Source organism: Capricornis sumatraensis, chromosome 9 (assembly GCF_032405125.1).
Source record: "Capricornis sumatraensis isolate serow.1 chromosome 9, serow.2, whole genome shotgun sequence".
Classification (NCBI taxonomy): Eukaryota; Metazoa; Chordata; class Mammalia; order Artiodactyla; family Bovidae; genus Capricornis; species Capricornis sumatraensis.
In genome coordinates, this window is record NC_091077.1 from 93,421,418 (window position 1) to 93,436,895 (window position 15,478).

General features: G+C 38.1%; 1 protein-coding gene across 4 annotated transcripts in view; it reads right to left on the reverse strand.

Annotated features, from left to right (window-relative positions):
* The window catches only part of MCTP1 (multiple C2 and transmembrane domain containing 1), a 559,548-nt gene that overhangs the window by 76,014 nt on the left and 468,056 nt on the right, over positions 1–15,478 (reverse strand). For all 4 annotated transcript variants that reach the window (XM_068979294.1, XM_068979293.1, XM_068979292.1 and 1 more), the window contains one exon: positions 1,501–1,554. In XM_068979294.1, the coding sequence (XP_068835395.1) occupies positions 1,501–1,554 (54 nt within the window). The remainder of the gene's footprint in view (positions 1–1,500; positions 1,555–15,478) is intronic.

The window sequence follows — 15,478 nt, forward strand, 5'->3', positions numbered from 1 at the left end:
TGGCCATAAATGGATGGCAGCTCAGTGTTTATCAGCAGAGGAATGATGATTCAGAGCTGGCGTGCTGAGTTAAAATACAAGCTCTCTACAGCTCCACAACTGACCTTAACAATAAATCATATCATTTATTGCCAGGAGTGTATGCTCATGTTATTCAACATTAGAAACAAGCACATATGTGTTTTTGCAGAAAGGAGATTTTTGTTAATGCTTGAGGATGTTGCTAATGACTAAATGATATCCAAAAGAAACATTTTACATAAAAGCGCTATCAATTTTTAAATGTTTGAAATAGCAGAAGGGAGAAAGAATGTACTTGGAGAAAGAAGGTACATGTGTGTGCTTCTGTATGCATGTCTATTTTCCTTCTAACATTGATTTGAATATTAGGGAAAAAATCATTCAGGAAGTTCACTAATCACTGTGAATTTTTTTTTGGACATTTCCAATGCTTGCTTCCAGCATACACATTCTTACACTGGGATATAAGTGTACATCTCTAGTGGAATCAAAGGTCAAGGGCATAAATTAAGATACACTGTTTTTCTCCTTCCTTCAAAAAATTTCAGTGCTTTACTAGAATAGAAGTCAGACAGAGTCAGTGTAGGTCAAAAATCAGGCTTTATACGCCGAACAATGTGGTCAAAACGAATGCTCATTCTCACCCCTCTTCCCAATCTCACCCTAAGACTTTTTAGGTTTTAGATGAAGAAATGCCCAAAGATGACGCTATAAACCATCATCAGTAGTCTCCGTGACATAGAAAGCTGTCCTCCTGACTCCAGGCACTGTGGCAGCAGGGCAAAGTCATTCTGGTTTCTCTCTCTACTTGTCCCCTCTCCCCAGGGGACAACCAATTCAAGCTGTCCCAGAAACCAGCTGTTATTTACTGTGGTCACCATCCGCAAGCCAACCAGCAATTGACACACAAGCCTCTCTGCACAGACTTTTCAGACCAAGGAACCGTAGGGCTGTTTCCAAGTCTAGACCAGGGGCAGTGAGCATTGGGATTATTTAAATGCCCTCCAGAGCCCTGTGTACACATGTGTTCATTTGCTGAGCAATTCTTGGAAAATTACAGATGACGATATCCATGTTTAACACACAGAGGCTGCTATTTTTTCACTTCTCTCTTCCCCCAAAGTATAGCCTGATTTGTAATACTCGAGATAGGACAAATTTTTGCCCTTCAAAAACAGTTGTCACTGCCGTTATCTTCGTGAGAGCTATCAAGTTCCAGACAAGCTGAATTATTATTATTATTTTTATTTTTTGTTCCTGGCAGAAAAATATTTGACCCAGCTCTGGACAAAAGCGAAGACGATTTATAGCCCTCTCTGCCTCTTTGCAACACGCAGTGGCATTGTTAGGATGATAAACAGCACTGTCCAATTTTCTGGACTCAAAACACTTCAACTCCTTTTTTAACTGTCTGTGAAAACAGCGTCATGTCTAAATTTCCCCGTCCCCAGGTACCCGAGTGCTGGGAAAGATAATTACCTTGTCATCTTTGTCATCATCTTCTTCCTCGTCCTCCAACATGTCCTCCACTACCTGCAGACAGAAACAGAAGTCGTTTTCCTGCTTTTTAAGAGAGACCATTTTGTTCTGTCATTTTGAACCTTTTGGAAATGAAAACTTTATTAACATTTGAAACAGAGGCACTGAGAAGTAATCTTTGATCTAGAGGCAGGGATTAGGAAAATGCTATGCATTTAATTGATGAACGCCAGGGACCTGAGTCCCCAGTCAGGGGAACCCTATTTGTGTGAAATGTTCTGTGACGACTTAAAGAATCGGAACTATGCATAAGGTACACCAACACTAATTTGAAGGATGCTTTAAATCAGGAGATTTCTTTTCTTTTTTTTTTTCCACCTACTCCACTGTCTATATTAATTAGGCACTTTAAATTTGGAGCTAGATAACTAAGCAGACTACAGCTCTGCTATTTCTAATTTACTTGTCACCAAACCCTAAGATAAAAAATTGTCAGTTCATTGATTCATGCTAGTGATCTATGGCATAAAACTAACAATATCTTTCATGGCTCCAATTTGAATTCTGATGTATAAATGTCAACTCTTGACTATCTCTGAATTACCTGTTCCTTTTGTGGATTACTTGAAACTCTAATGTTTATTCTCTGCGATTTTGCACGTGGATTATGTTATGAGAATGGACATTACTATTGAAAGAAAATAAGAAATTCATTCAATAACCAAGCGTGTATAATATGTATATATTGCCCATAAGGACAGACATGCATACATATATTTTTTAATGGCTCCTGGTTTATCTTCTTCAGCAGAATGAAACAGTCATTTTGGATTTGCTAAATAATTTCCCCTTGCCTGGATCAATATATAACTGCAGGCATTACAAATGAGACTTCACCTCATTTCAGGTGTTTTATAATGTTTTTATATACACACACTTCATGGAAACCAAAAATTTTACAACTTTGAAGGGAGTTATTGTTCAGCTATGTGCCAACTTATGATTGTATTTATGCCATTTAATATAACTTTTAATTCTTGTGGTGCTTTTATGTTTTTATCCAGTATCTTTATCTCTGAATAAATTCAATAAAATCATGGTCATCAAATGTTCTTAAACCTTTCTCCAAAGCTCATAACTTTAGAAGACAGAGGTAGCTAACTCTTCTTTCACGTGTCTTTATGATAGACACAGGAATATGCTATGAATGAAAATTTCAATAATGAAGAATATTAAACAGAGAGTTACATAGACTGAAGTAACATATCAGGACCCTCAGGTAGTCCAATAATTTTTCTCAAATATTTTAAAAGCATCCACTGATTTAAAAGAAGAGCCCAAACATAAACTTTTAGTTCTCATGAACTAAAATATAATGAAAAGCATTTGACAAACTGAGAAATTGTTCCTAATTTACTATCATACTTTAAATTTTCTATTAAATGGCCTTTATTTGGACACTCAGCATTTCAAAAGAACCAGAGTAACACAATGTGCTGTTTCCAGTATCGGGGAAGAGTTTACACTTATTTGGGGAATATCTAAAGCAATTCAACCTCAGCAAGAATGAAGGACTCTTGACATTCTAACTATACTCAGTCACTCCATAAGCATTTATTACAAATGCTCTTGTCCAAGGCATATGGTACTAGTGATTGGGGAAATACAAAGATGGATAACACAGATACTTCATTTCAGCCCTCAAGAGGCTTATAATCCAATAGAATTTAAATGGGGGATATGAGATAGCCTTTCATGTTTCCCTTTAATTTCCTGAAAATTTGAAGCATGAATATTGTACACACATAGGCAACAACAGTGACAATGTGTAACTGAGGTGCTGTATCCCAGGCTATTCCAAACTGGGTCCTTTCCTGGGAGGTTGATACAGGAAAAGCAGTCACAGTATTTCAGTACATTAAGTTGCATCAAAAGAATCCACCAAACACCAAGTAGCTAAACTAGAATTCAAACTCAGGTTGTGGGATAGCAGAGCCAGCTCTTAAACTCTGCCCAGTTCAAAAACCAAAAAAATTAAAAAAAAAAAAAAAAGGGTGGGGATGAAAAGGAAAACAAGAGAAGGACTGATCTAACCCTTACATGATCTTTTTAATGATTATAATTTTGTAACTCTAATAAAATGATGTTTCAAATGTTAGGTTTATATTAAGTAATTTTTAAAGGTTGGTCATTACCTATTTTTTAAAAAACTATATATATTGAGGTATATAATATGATTATTTGATGTATATAATTAAGTAATTTCCCCTAAAATTACCCATAGTCATATATGAAATATGAAATTAATATACTTTTATTCTTGTACATTAAAAAATCAAACAATATTTTAGATAGTTATTGTTAAGACTGTATTATATGTCTCTCCTCTTCAGTAATGATCATATCACACTACAGATGCAAGCAAGGCAAAATGGTGTCAGATTGGGCCTGCTGCTGCTGCTGCTAAGTCGCTTCAGTCGTGTCCGACTCTGTGCAACCCCATAGACTGCAGCCCACAAGGCTCCCCCATCCCTGGGATTCTCCAGGCAAGAACACTGGAGTGGGTTGCCATTTCCTTCTCCAATGCATGAAAGTGAAAAGTGAAAGGGAAGTCGCTCAGTCATGTCCGACTCTTCGCGACCCCAGGGACTGCAGCCCACCAGACTCCTCCACCCATAGGATTTTCCAGGCAAGAGTAGTGGAATGGGGTGCCATTGCCTTCTCCACAGATTGGGCCTAGCAGTTTGTAATAAGTGTTCAAGAAATATTTGTTGATAGCCTAAACAGAGAAATACATAATCTATGCTTCATATCTTTGAACAACTGGTAGAAGGCCTGTCATTAATTTCATAGAACGCAACCAGCTCACCTGCAAAGACATCGAATCAATGATGCAGATTAATAAAAGCAAATATTCAAAGTGTATTCAAAGATTTGCCAGGCAAGAGAAAGCATGGATATTTAATTATTATTTCAAGATTTGGAGTTCTCTAATATCTTCAAGTTAATTTTCCAAAATTAAAAATATTATTGAACCAGGAAACAAACCAAGAACTTCATTTACACATTTCACAAGTCAGCTGCAGACCTTAAGTTCAAGAACACCTCAAAAGAGGTCTACAGAATCAGACCCTTCATTTGCAAAACCCAAACAGTTCCCACCCTGCACAAGTGGGTAATTGGCTACGCACAATTGCTCCACAAATGTGCAGCCAGAACCACCCAACACAACCATTTACTTTTACATTTGGCAGCAAAGTGCTGTGTTCAAGAGAGGCCGTTGTGTTGCGTTGCAGCCCCCAAGTGACGGCTTTTCCCCTCCTCCAGTGATATTTTAATGTTACAACATAAACATCTACAAGTGAGGATGTATAATACAGATGGTTCCTAGGGATGCCTTTTAAGTGGCTTCAGAATGTATACCACTATTACATTTTGCTCAGATGATGCTTACTTAAGGTGCCTTGGAAAATGAAGACGATCATAGCACCTACCCCACAGCATTGATTAGGTATCCAATGAGATAAGGTATTAATATTTAAAGTGCTCAGCACAATACCTATACCAAAGTACTTAAAAAAATGTGTATGACTAATAAAAATAGAAAAGACATTCAGTTAGTAATACTTAAACATTAATTTTTGGAAATTAAATGATGCATTTATTTTCCTGGACAAAAACATTCAGGGTTCTGAATGACACATATAATTCTGATTCATATTTCACTGACACTAAGAAATGCATAAAGGGGCACAGGTAGAGATGTGGATAAAGATTCCCAATTAAAATGATAATGGTTTCACAACTCACTTTCAGGCTTTAGCAGTTCAACGAAATGGATGACTTTGACGGCAAGTATCTCAGAAGCTAGACTGTGCTCTAAGACAAGAGCCTTGGCCAAATGTAATGAACACAGAAACTGCAAACTGAGCTTTTAAAAACAAACTGTATATATCACTGAAGTGCATTTAATGATTGCACAAAATTGCAAAGTTTCCCAGAGAACTCAAGTAACACCTACTATTTAGAAAGAGAGGGCTGGAGTTTAACACTTAACTAAGGAAAACAAATAAAATAAAGAAGTTCCGGTCTCAAATTCCAGTTCTTTCCTCTGCAAGTAAAACCACGTAAGGACTACATAGTTCTGTTTTCATGTATACAAAGTCCAGTTGCCCAAAGAGTTGTCAGCAATAATTTAATAGCAACACATCTGTAGGATTTCCTTGAGAAAAAAAAAGAAGAGGGACAAAAAAGGCATGTGTTGGAAAAGATACATTTTTGCAAAGTTGGGGTTTTTTCCTCTTTTCTTGAGGGAGGCTACCTCAGATTGGCTCTAGAATTCTTTTTTCCAAATTATACTTTCTGATACCTTGCTTGAAAGCAAGTAGTATTAATCAAACAAAGGAAGGGCACTAGGGAAATCAGAAAGATGTAATGCAAGCAGTTAAAAGTGACATGACCTTCTGTAATGTCGCTCGTCACAGACTTAGATGCCGCACAGTGGAGGAAGGTCTTGAAAGAAACTGATTCTTGGTACTATTCCTTGAACGTAATACTAATAAAGATGACATTTTAAAAAACACATGTAGACAGGCCCAAATGCAGCATTCTAGCTCCCTGACAGCCAAAGGATAAGCAGATCACACTATTTTTAAAAGCATAATATTTCTTCTTTCATAGTCCATATTTGCTGAACATTTGTCATTAACATATAACACATAATATGGGGCTGTTTATTGTAAAAAAGCCATTTTCAAAATGGAGCAACACTGTATCTGTGGAACCTATATATTTTATACAGCTGTATAGATGCTCTATTAATATTGACTTTTAATGATAATTTGATACAACTAAATGCTTTATAATTTGCAAGGAAATAAAATTTTATTTGGCTGAAGATGTTAAAAATGATGCTGGTAATCTGAATAAAGGTGGGATAACTATGTTTAGAATTATTCCACTAGACAAAGACATATAGGGTGGGGGGGGGGACCAGCAAGAAAAAAAAAAGATAACGAAACAGTGGAAGGATGAGGGAAAGTAGATTCAGGTAAACTTCATTATTAAAATCATCACAAGACAGTGGATCCTAAGCACTGCTTTTAAATATTAATTCAGGTTGCATGGTATAAAGCTAAAATGATTTTTAAAAGAAGGCGATAAAATTTCCACCAATAATTCTTAAAACACGTTGTACTATAATTTTGTCTAGGCTAAAGTCTGCCACTGATTTATATCTCTTTAAACAACAACAACGAATCTTGGTTATATTACCTTTGTAAGATAAGTATTGAGTACCACAGAGTCAAAAACCCTGGAATGCCAAAGCTGACACAAACCAGTTTCTTTTGTATGTTTACTTTTCCCCTCAGAAATAATCCTTGAATTAAATGGATGTTTTGCTATGTTCAGAATGAAGAGTTGCACAATTCAAATTGCCTTACTCTAAACGGTCTATAAAAAAGCAACACATTTAAATTAAAGAAGAAATCACTGCTGCCCAGATGTGCAACTGTGATGTTAAAAAATTAAAGAAATTGTCACAAAAGAAAGACATTTCCTATTTAATTTCATAGTCATAGAACATCCAAATGTGTACAGATGCTTATATTTGGGTACATTACAAACTAAATGCTTATTTCCACCCTAGAGATACGGAGGAATTTGGGTGGAGCAGTTTGCTTCAACATGGTCTAGAGTTCATTTACATCATTTCACGGGTACATAAACCAAGCAGAACATGCATTTGTGTGCCAATGGATGTATTACATGTGCAAATATCACATGAAATTATTTAAAGTCTATGAATTGAGAAGATGCATATAACCGCTCAGATTATTTCAGATCACTTAAAAGCACCGGAGGTTGGGCTGAAGGCGTTCTTGGTCAATAAGATCATTACAGGTGCGTTTGCACTCCCATTTTCACCACAAGACACCTGTACCTCTCAAGATTTCTGAGAAGGAACTTTTGCAAAATGAATGGCGCAATTAAACTGTACGTATAATTTACTCCACATCTGAAGGAATAATACAACCCATAAACAGGTCTGGAATATACTGTTTCATCCAGCCTATCTCAAAAGCAACTGCATGTGTGATGGCTGCTTAGTTTGATTCACACTATTAAGGATTTGACCTTGGAGTATTTCAGCTACAGTAGTCATCAAGATAACTGAATCACTAGATGTAATAATAATTAGTGTGATAGGCTTGCCAGTGAAGCTGAATATATTGCAATACAAAAGAAGGCAGACTAAAAAGAAAAGCATTATTACTTACTGCTAAAAGACTTCCTGATTTTTACAGAGACTCTCAAATACAATTATTTCTTCTTGCAGAATGCATTTCCCTGGCTCATTCTGGGAAGTGCCATGCTGTAATTTAGTCTGATTCTTATAGGAAATGTGGCTTTAATGTGGCTATCAGATGACTTTTGATGCATGCCACTGATTACATACAGCCTGTATTCTGCATCATCAACAACAGCATTCTTATTTGCAGTATAATATGCTTTGCTGTAGGGTGCAAGGACAGTAAATTTACTTTACTGGCCAAGAGTATGTAATCTTTTAGTTTTTAAGTGTCAGCTTAATATGCAGAAAAACCCTTCCATTCAGAAATGCTAAATACAGTATAAATTCTATAATCAGTATAAGCATCTTAAATGAATTTCTTTTCATATTTCCTTCTTGGTATTCTTAAATGTTCATTCTTATGCTTACACAAAGCACTGTGAACAGATTTCTAGTGTTTATTTGAACTATGTCTCCATCTAAAGGCTTCACAATGTAATGTATTTTTGCTTGCAGGGAAAATTCTAATCTCAGCATCTTTAGGATATTGCATATTAATTTGATTGAGTAGGGAAAAATAGGTCAACTATTAACCTGCAATGTGCTTTTTAAAAATTAATGCTTTCCTGAAGCAAAATTTTTCAGGTTAAAAATTATACAAAAAAAAAAAAACAAAACTGAATTGTTTAACCTGTTTTCTTCAAATGAAATGAAAAACTAGCTAGTCTTATTAGTAATCTATTTTATGAAAATTTAATATTTTCAAGGCAAAACATTTTTGTTTATTAATAATAGATGGATTGCAAATCAAAAAGAAAATTATGTGCTTTAGCATCTCTCTATAAAACCAAATTTCCATTCCAGAAACACAGATTTGTAACCAAAAAAGGCACAATTGTACATTTTTCAGATTTTAGAAACAACCTTAGGAATTTTTAAATACACTTAATAAAGAGACCACATAATCTATTTAAAACATTTTCTGCAAAGCAGAAAGATGGAGCTGCTATGATGTCCAATCTTTTCAGGTATATGCAGGAGCATTAGAGATGCAATAGGCAAGAAGTTCTTTACAGGTAAGTGTATAGTTTAGCAGATATAAGGGGAATGCTACACTTTGGGAAGATTAGGTTCCTTTAAAGAATAGAATTTGAAAACAAAACAAAAAATTTATCTTGGCGATTAATATGAGCAAACTTTTGAACCATACTGCTCTGTTAGGTTTGATTAACTTAAAAAATTCACTGCTACTGCCTATTTTAAGCACTATAATTGGGAGTAGTAGAGGAGGTGAGGAGAAAAGGTGGACATTTGAAGAGAAAAATATTCTGATGCTAATTTGATTTTTCTTTTTCTGTTTTTCCCCTCTTTGTGCCTAGAATATTTTGAGGCCTGAAGACATTACGTTAGAAAGTCTAACTTTTAAAATGGAGCATATTTTGAATGTCAAAAAAATCAGTCAGAAAACTTCAGCGTTTTCCTTGTATCTCTTTTCTACAAATAATAGTGATAAAATATTTTTTATCTCTTTGTAAAGAGTAATCACTTCACAAAAGACAGCCCATGTGGGTTTAGACCTGCACTGGAACTGGAAAGAATGTCTGTGGTGAATTGTAGCACAGAAGCCTGAATGAAAAGAATGTTCGTGAAACCTCACACAAAACCTCCGTAACCGTTTTATCATGAGCTTCCCACAATATAACACAAGAGCTCTATATTCTAGGAAAACCTTGCCTGGTCCACTTATCATTTCGGCTTTATGTAGTGTACTGTGAGATTGCTAAATTAGTGCATAATGTATTTATAATATTTATAGTACCAACATTTAGTTAAATAACCTTTATGTAAGATTTATGTTGATTTTTTTTATTTCTCATTTAATGGCAAATTGTGAAGAGCATGTTTCATAAAGATAATTCTCCATTTAAATTCATCAGTCCATTAAATATTAAAATTATGTTTCTGATGCAATCGAGAACAAATTTGTCCAGCTTCAGTGATTATTTGCACTCATAAAAATTAGGCTTGATTAATAAAATTTAAATGCTTGATTAAGTTGACATTTTCATGTTCTGTTCTGATTTATTAAAATTAGTCCCTGTGCCTAGGCCTGGTATGCTAGTGGGCTTACCTTTCTCCTTCTCTTAGTCGACATCCAGAGTGAGGCTGTTAGGAAAGAATATTTTGCTTTTGGACTCAGTGATGCTTTCAGGGAAATGCCCTGTTCTTTGCTCACAGTGCAGCTGGCCTTTGTCTTTATGCACTGTGTGTGGTGGAGATTTGGATTACAATAATCAAAGATAATGTTCCTTTCAAAAATCTATGGACATGATCTGTAAAATGACATGCATTTTTGGTATTTTTGTAAAATTCTGTTTTTAAGAAACTTTTATCTACAGGAGATCACTTATATTTCCTCATTAGCTTTTTTGGTTGATAAAAATACAGTTTTTATTTTTGTGGGCCTTGCATATACATAGCAGGGGGATTATAAACAAATCTTTCTGTGGCAATGTCTCTGTCTTTGTCCACAAGTTCAGAATCAGGAAGGACTAACGGCCATGGGAAACCGTTCTCGTCAATAGGCCTTACTAGGGAACTCTTGAAGAAATGGGGTTACCTCCACTATATTTAGTGGAGGTAACCCCACTTACCTCGCTCAGTCGTGTCTAGCTCTTTGCAACCCCATGAACTGTAGCCCGCCAGGCTCCTCTGTCCCTGGGATTTTCCAGGCAAGAATACTGGAGTGGGTTGCCATTTCCTTCTCCAGGGGATCTGCCGGACGTAGAGACTAAATCTACATCTCCTACACTGCCGAGTGGGTTCTTTAACATTGAGCCACCCAGGAAGCCCTCCCTTAGGTTACTCGCTTCTATACCCGCACCAGCTTGCGCTATTTTAAATATAGTCAGGTGTCTAATTATAATTTATTGAGCACTCACTATATACTTAACACACTGGACTGTCTCTTTAATCCTCACAAGATCTCAACAAAGGTAAGTATTATTTCCATTTTACTGGTGAGGAAACTGAGATGTAGGGAAATGAATAAATTTATACAGCTAACAGATGGAAATTCTGAAATGTAATACCCTCTCTTCATAATTTCTAAGTTTGGACCCTTAACCTCTACCAGCTATAAAGGAGCAGTGGCAACATTCTATTTTAAGATGTTTCTGCTGTTGCCCATGGGAGTGTAACCTATCTGGAAACTATGTTTAGGTGAACTGTCTTTCATTTAAGCATGTTGCCAGAATATCAGTATTTTAAAAAATAAGTGATATGGTATTTTCTTTTTCTTGTATGATGAAATAAATTCAATAACAAAATGACAGAAAATGCCCTTGAAGGTGCATTTTGGTTTGGTTACCTACAGGTGTTATTCCAATTCTATGAACATAAAGGTTTTAAAATTACATGCTCTTAATAAGCTTATCTCATGCAATACTAAAAAAATAATGAATACAAAACTCTCAGGGTTATTGGGCTCCTAATAATTGTTCTGCCTTATAAACATTTTCCACAAGCAGATAAAAAGACATGTCATTGGTTTCTACTTTTAGTTTGATAATTTAACAAACTTGTCATTTCTTGTCACCTTTCTGAACTCGGAACAATTATTCTCTGCAAATATCACATGAAACCTTCTGCCAACACCACCCCACCCCACAGGGCATGATACAAACAGTCATGGGGTTATGAGTCAGCCAGAAGGTGCTTCTGTGAATCCTATATCTTATCTCCCTCACCATACTGTGTCAAGGAGTTTTGGCTACCTACAAAGATGAGTGTATAGAATCATTTAGAAAGAACCCACAGGATATCACAAGAAATAGATGAGAAAAACATATCCATCCTGAGAAGTGACACCCAAACTGTGGATTTTCTTTCTTGTCCTCTCCTAAGTCCCATTCTTCAATTACAGAAATGACAAAATTGCAGGGGCAAACCTTTGGGAAAGGGAACAGAAATAATAAAACCATTTGGTTGACAAAGGGGTGGATGCTTGGGCTGGAGACTTTGAAAAACCATTTAGATGGTCATTCTTTGGATCCATAGGAGACTTTGGGGCGACTTTAGGAAGTTGATTTTCTAATGAGTTCCTGGGAATCCAGGAATCAACTGAACTTCAAATAACAGAAATCCAGCCATTTATAAGGGTGAGATCTTCAGGTTTTCTTTGGGGTCACTGAGACAATTCATTTGGTGCAAAAAGAGCTGGGTTTTAGGGCAGAAATCCTTGATAGGAATGAAGAGTAGTATCTTTTTATCTTGTTACATTCTTATATGTATCTCTGGGGAGTCCGAGCAAGGTGGGAGTGATTCAAGAAATGAGAGGGGGCTACAGTATGAGAGTTGACTGCCAGTGTCCTCCAAGGCAGCTACTGCTAACTTTAAATTCTAAGCATCTCTCTTGACTCCTAACAGAACTAAAACAAAAGAAGTCTGCCTTCCAGAGAGGAGACTCTTTAGTAAATTGATGTTTAAGAATAGAACTGTTTTCCTTTACATCTCTTGCCATGTGAACTGACACGTCACGGTCAGGTAGCCCTCACCTTCTACCATTCTAGAGTTTTACCTTTCCACTTTGAAGGTGAGCTGCAGTTTGAGAATAGAGTAAAAAAGACGGACGATACACTGAATAATTAAAAGCAAACGTGGAGCTACTGAGTAAAAGGGACAGACTAAAGGTCCGTCTAGTCAAGGCTATGGTTTTTCCAGTAGTCATGTATGGATGTGAGAGTTGAACTGTGAAGAAGGCTGAGCGCCTAAGAATTGATGCTTTTGAACGATGTTGTTGGAGAAGACTCTTGAGAGTCCCTTGGACTGCATGGAGATCCAACCAGTCCATTCTGAAGGAGATCAGTCCTGGGATTTCTTTGGAAGGAATGATGCTAAAGCTGAAACTCCAGTATTTTGGCTGCCTCATGCGAAGACTTGACTCATTGGAAAAGACTCTGATGCTGGGAGGGATTGAGGGCAGGAGGAGAAGGGGACGACCGAGGATGGGATGGCTGGATGGCATCACTGACTCGATGGACGTGAGTCTGAGTGAACTCCGGGAGATGGAGATGGACAGGGAGGCCTGGCGTGCTGCGATTCATGGGGTCGCAAAGAGTCAGACACGACTGAGCGACCTAACTGAACTGAAAGGTGGAATGTGAAGAAAGCTGAGAGCTGAAGAATTGATGCTTTTGAACTTTGATGTTGGAAAAGACTCTTGAGAGTCCCTTGGACTGCAAGGAGATCCAACCAGTCCATTCTAAAGGAGATCAGCCCTGGGTGTTCCTTGGAAGGAATGACGCTAAAGCTGAAACTCCAGTACTTTGGCCACCTCATGCGAAGAGTTGACCCATTGGAAAAGACTCTGATGCTCCGAGGGAATGGGGGCAGGAGGAAAAGGGGACAACAGAGGATGAGATGGCTGGATGGCATCACTGACTCAATGGACGTGAGTCTGAGTGAACTCCAGGAGTGGTAATGGACAGGGAGGCCTGGCGTGCTGCGATTCATGGGGTCGCAAAGAGTTGGACACGACTGAGTGGCTGAACTGAACTGAACTGAAAGGTGGAATAAGAGCTGTGGCCACAAATGTGTAGACCTTTTCTTTATCTATGCAGGACATACACACAGATCTGGGATAATCTAAATGTCTCTTGGCTGCACGCATCTGCATTTCATATACAGACCTCCATTACTGCAACGGTCATAGCCACGGATTTTATTTAGTTGTTTGTTTCCCTCACTAGACCACAAAATGGGCAAGGACCAGGTCTTTTTTTTCTTCTCTCTCTCCCCCTTTCTTTTATTTTTATTGAAGTATAATTGATATCCTAGGACTGGCTGTTAATCACCTTTGAACAACCTGCTAGCACAGGGTCTGCAAAAGTTCAGTGCATTTTTGTTGAATGAAAATTATGAAAATTAGACAAGTTTTGATGTGGAAAAAAGACTGAACTAAAAGACATAGTATTCATTCACTAGATCTTTTTTGAGCAGCTACTGTGCTGCTGGGACTTGCTCTGTGCTGGGATTAGATGCACAAATGGAAGATACCGTTAGAACAATCTGGAGCAGGTGAAGAAGACCCCCAGGGAGGTTTTATTATTATTATTATTATTATTATTATAGAGTGAGGGAAACAGGAAATCAGAGTGTTTGGTGGTAGGGATGGGTTGATGGGGGCCAGGGGTGTGCAAGAATGGGTAGGAAGGCAGAGATGGCTCTCAGGGGGGAAATGATGAAGATAATTGGTGGTTATCCAGGCACATACATATAAAAATATTAAAAGCTTAGTGAGTGGCACGTTAGTATTAACTCCCCCAAATATTCAAAATATGTATACTCTGACCCAGAAATTCTCCTTCGAGGACTTTTCCAAAGGACATTACCAAGGACCTGCACAGAGATCTGTTTAGGATTTTTGTTCACAGCATTCTTTGAGATGGCAGAAACACTGGAAATAAACATTTCCAAAATGAGTGCCTAATTGAGAAAAAAATAAAGTATTCATGGCAAAAACTATTTAGTTATTAAAAACCCTGTTATTTTCCAGCAATTTGAGGGAATCTCAAAGTAGGTGTGCTAACAGTGTCTTTAATGTAATCCAATTTTTGTAAAAAACAAAATATATATGACAAGCAAGAAATACATCTTATATTCATAAACCCATTTTTAAAGAAAAGAGTAGAAGCTATAGAGAGAGTATGTCAACTATTTGGAAAGTATTGATATAAATATACTCGGTTCCAGACACTGCTGTTGTGGGCCACGGCCACTCAGCCACACTGGGTCGTTCTCTCTCAAGACCATGGACCCCATTTCCATCCTTCCGCGCTCCCCTCCCCACATGGCTGAAGAGCCCTCCTTGAACCTGCTCCTCCGCTGTGCTCTGGGGCCTGGACCTGAACATACCTAGGCTGCCATCGGCTCATCAGCACCAACAGGGTCCCCTCTAAGCTCATGGAGGAGCTGGAGAGCAGCCCTGGAGTGAGTTGATCCCCAGAGAGCCAGGCCCTTGCGAGGGAGTGCTCCCATTCTCTCTGCAGGCCTTCTGAGCTCAACTCCTTCAATGTCTGGCTCCCGAAGGAAGGACTTCAAAGGTTCCAGCCACCTGTCCTGGCATGGTGCCCCAGGTCACGCCAGGTTGGCCCACTGCACATCGGCTCTGGTGCCCACGGGGCTCCCAGGCACAGCGGGAGCACCTCCACTAAGTCTGAGTGAACACGCCTCCCTGGGCCATGACGTCTGTCCCACCCACAAACACTCACTGCCTGTGCAGAAGCCAGTGCCTTACCTTAGGCCCCTATACAAAGAGAGACGCATCCTTCCTTCCTTCTTCAACTTCTGTTGTGTTATCTGGACCAAGCCCTTGCCCTCCCCAGGCCTGAGGAATGGGTGTGTTGCAGGAGAGACTGAGAACACAATTGGGTTCCCGCCCTGCTGTGCTGTGTGAGTGTTTGCCCATGGTACAGACGCTCTGAGCCTCGTTCTCCTGCTCTCCCAAGTGGTGAATGGTTCCTTTTTAGATGAGAGATGAGAAAAGAGCATTCCCCACTTGTGCCCGCTACATCTATCTTTTTGCTCATGAAGCACTCTATTCTCAAAAACAAACACACACACACAAATGATCCTGATGGAATATAGGGGAGATAAAACTGCAGCTATGGTTTGGGTGCTACT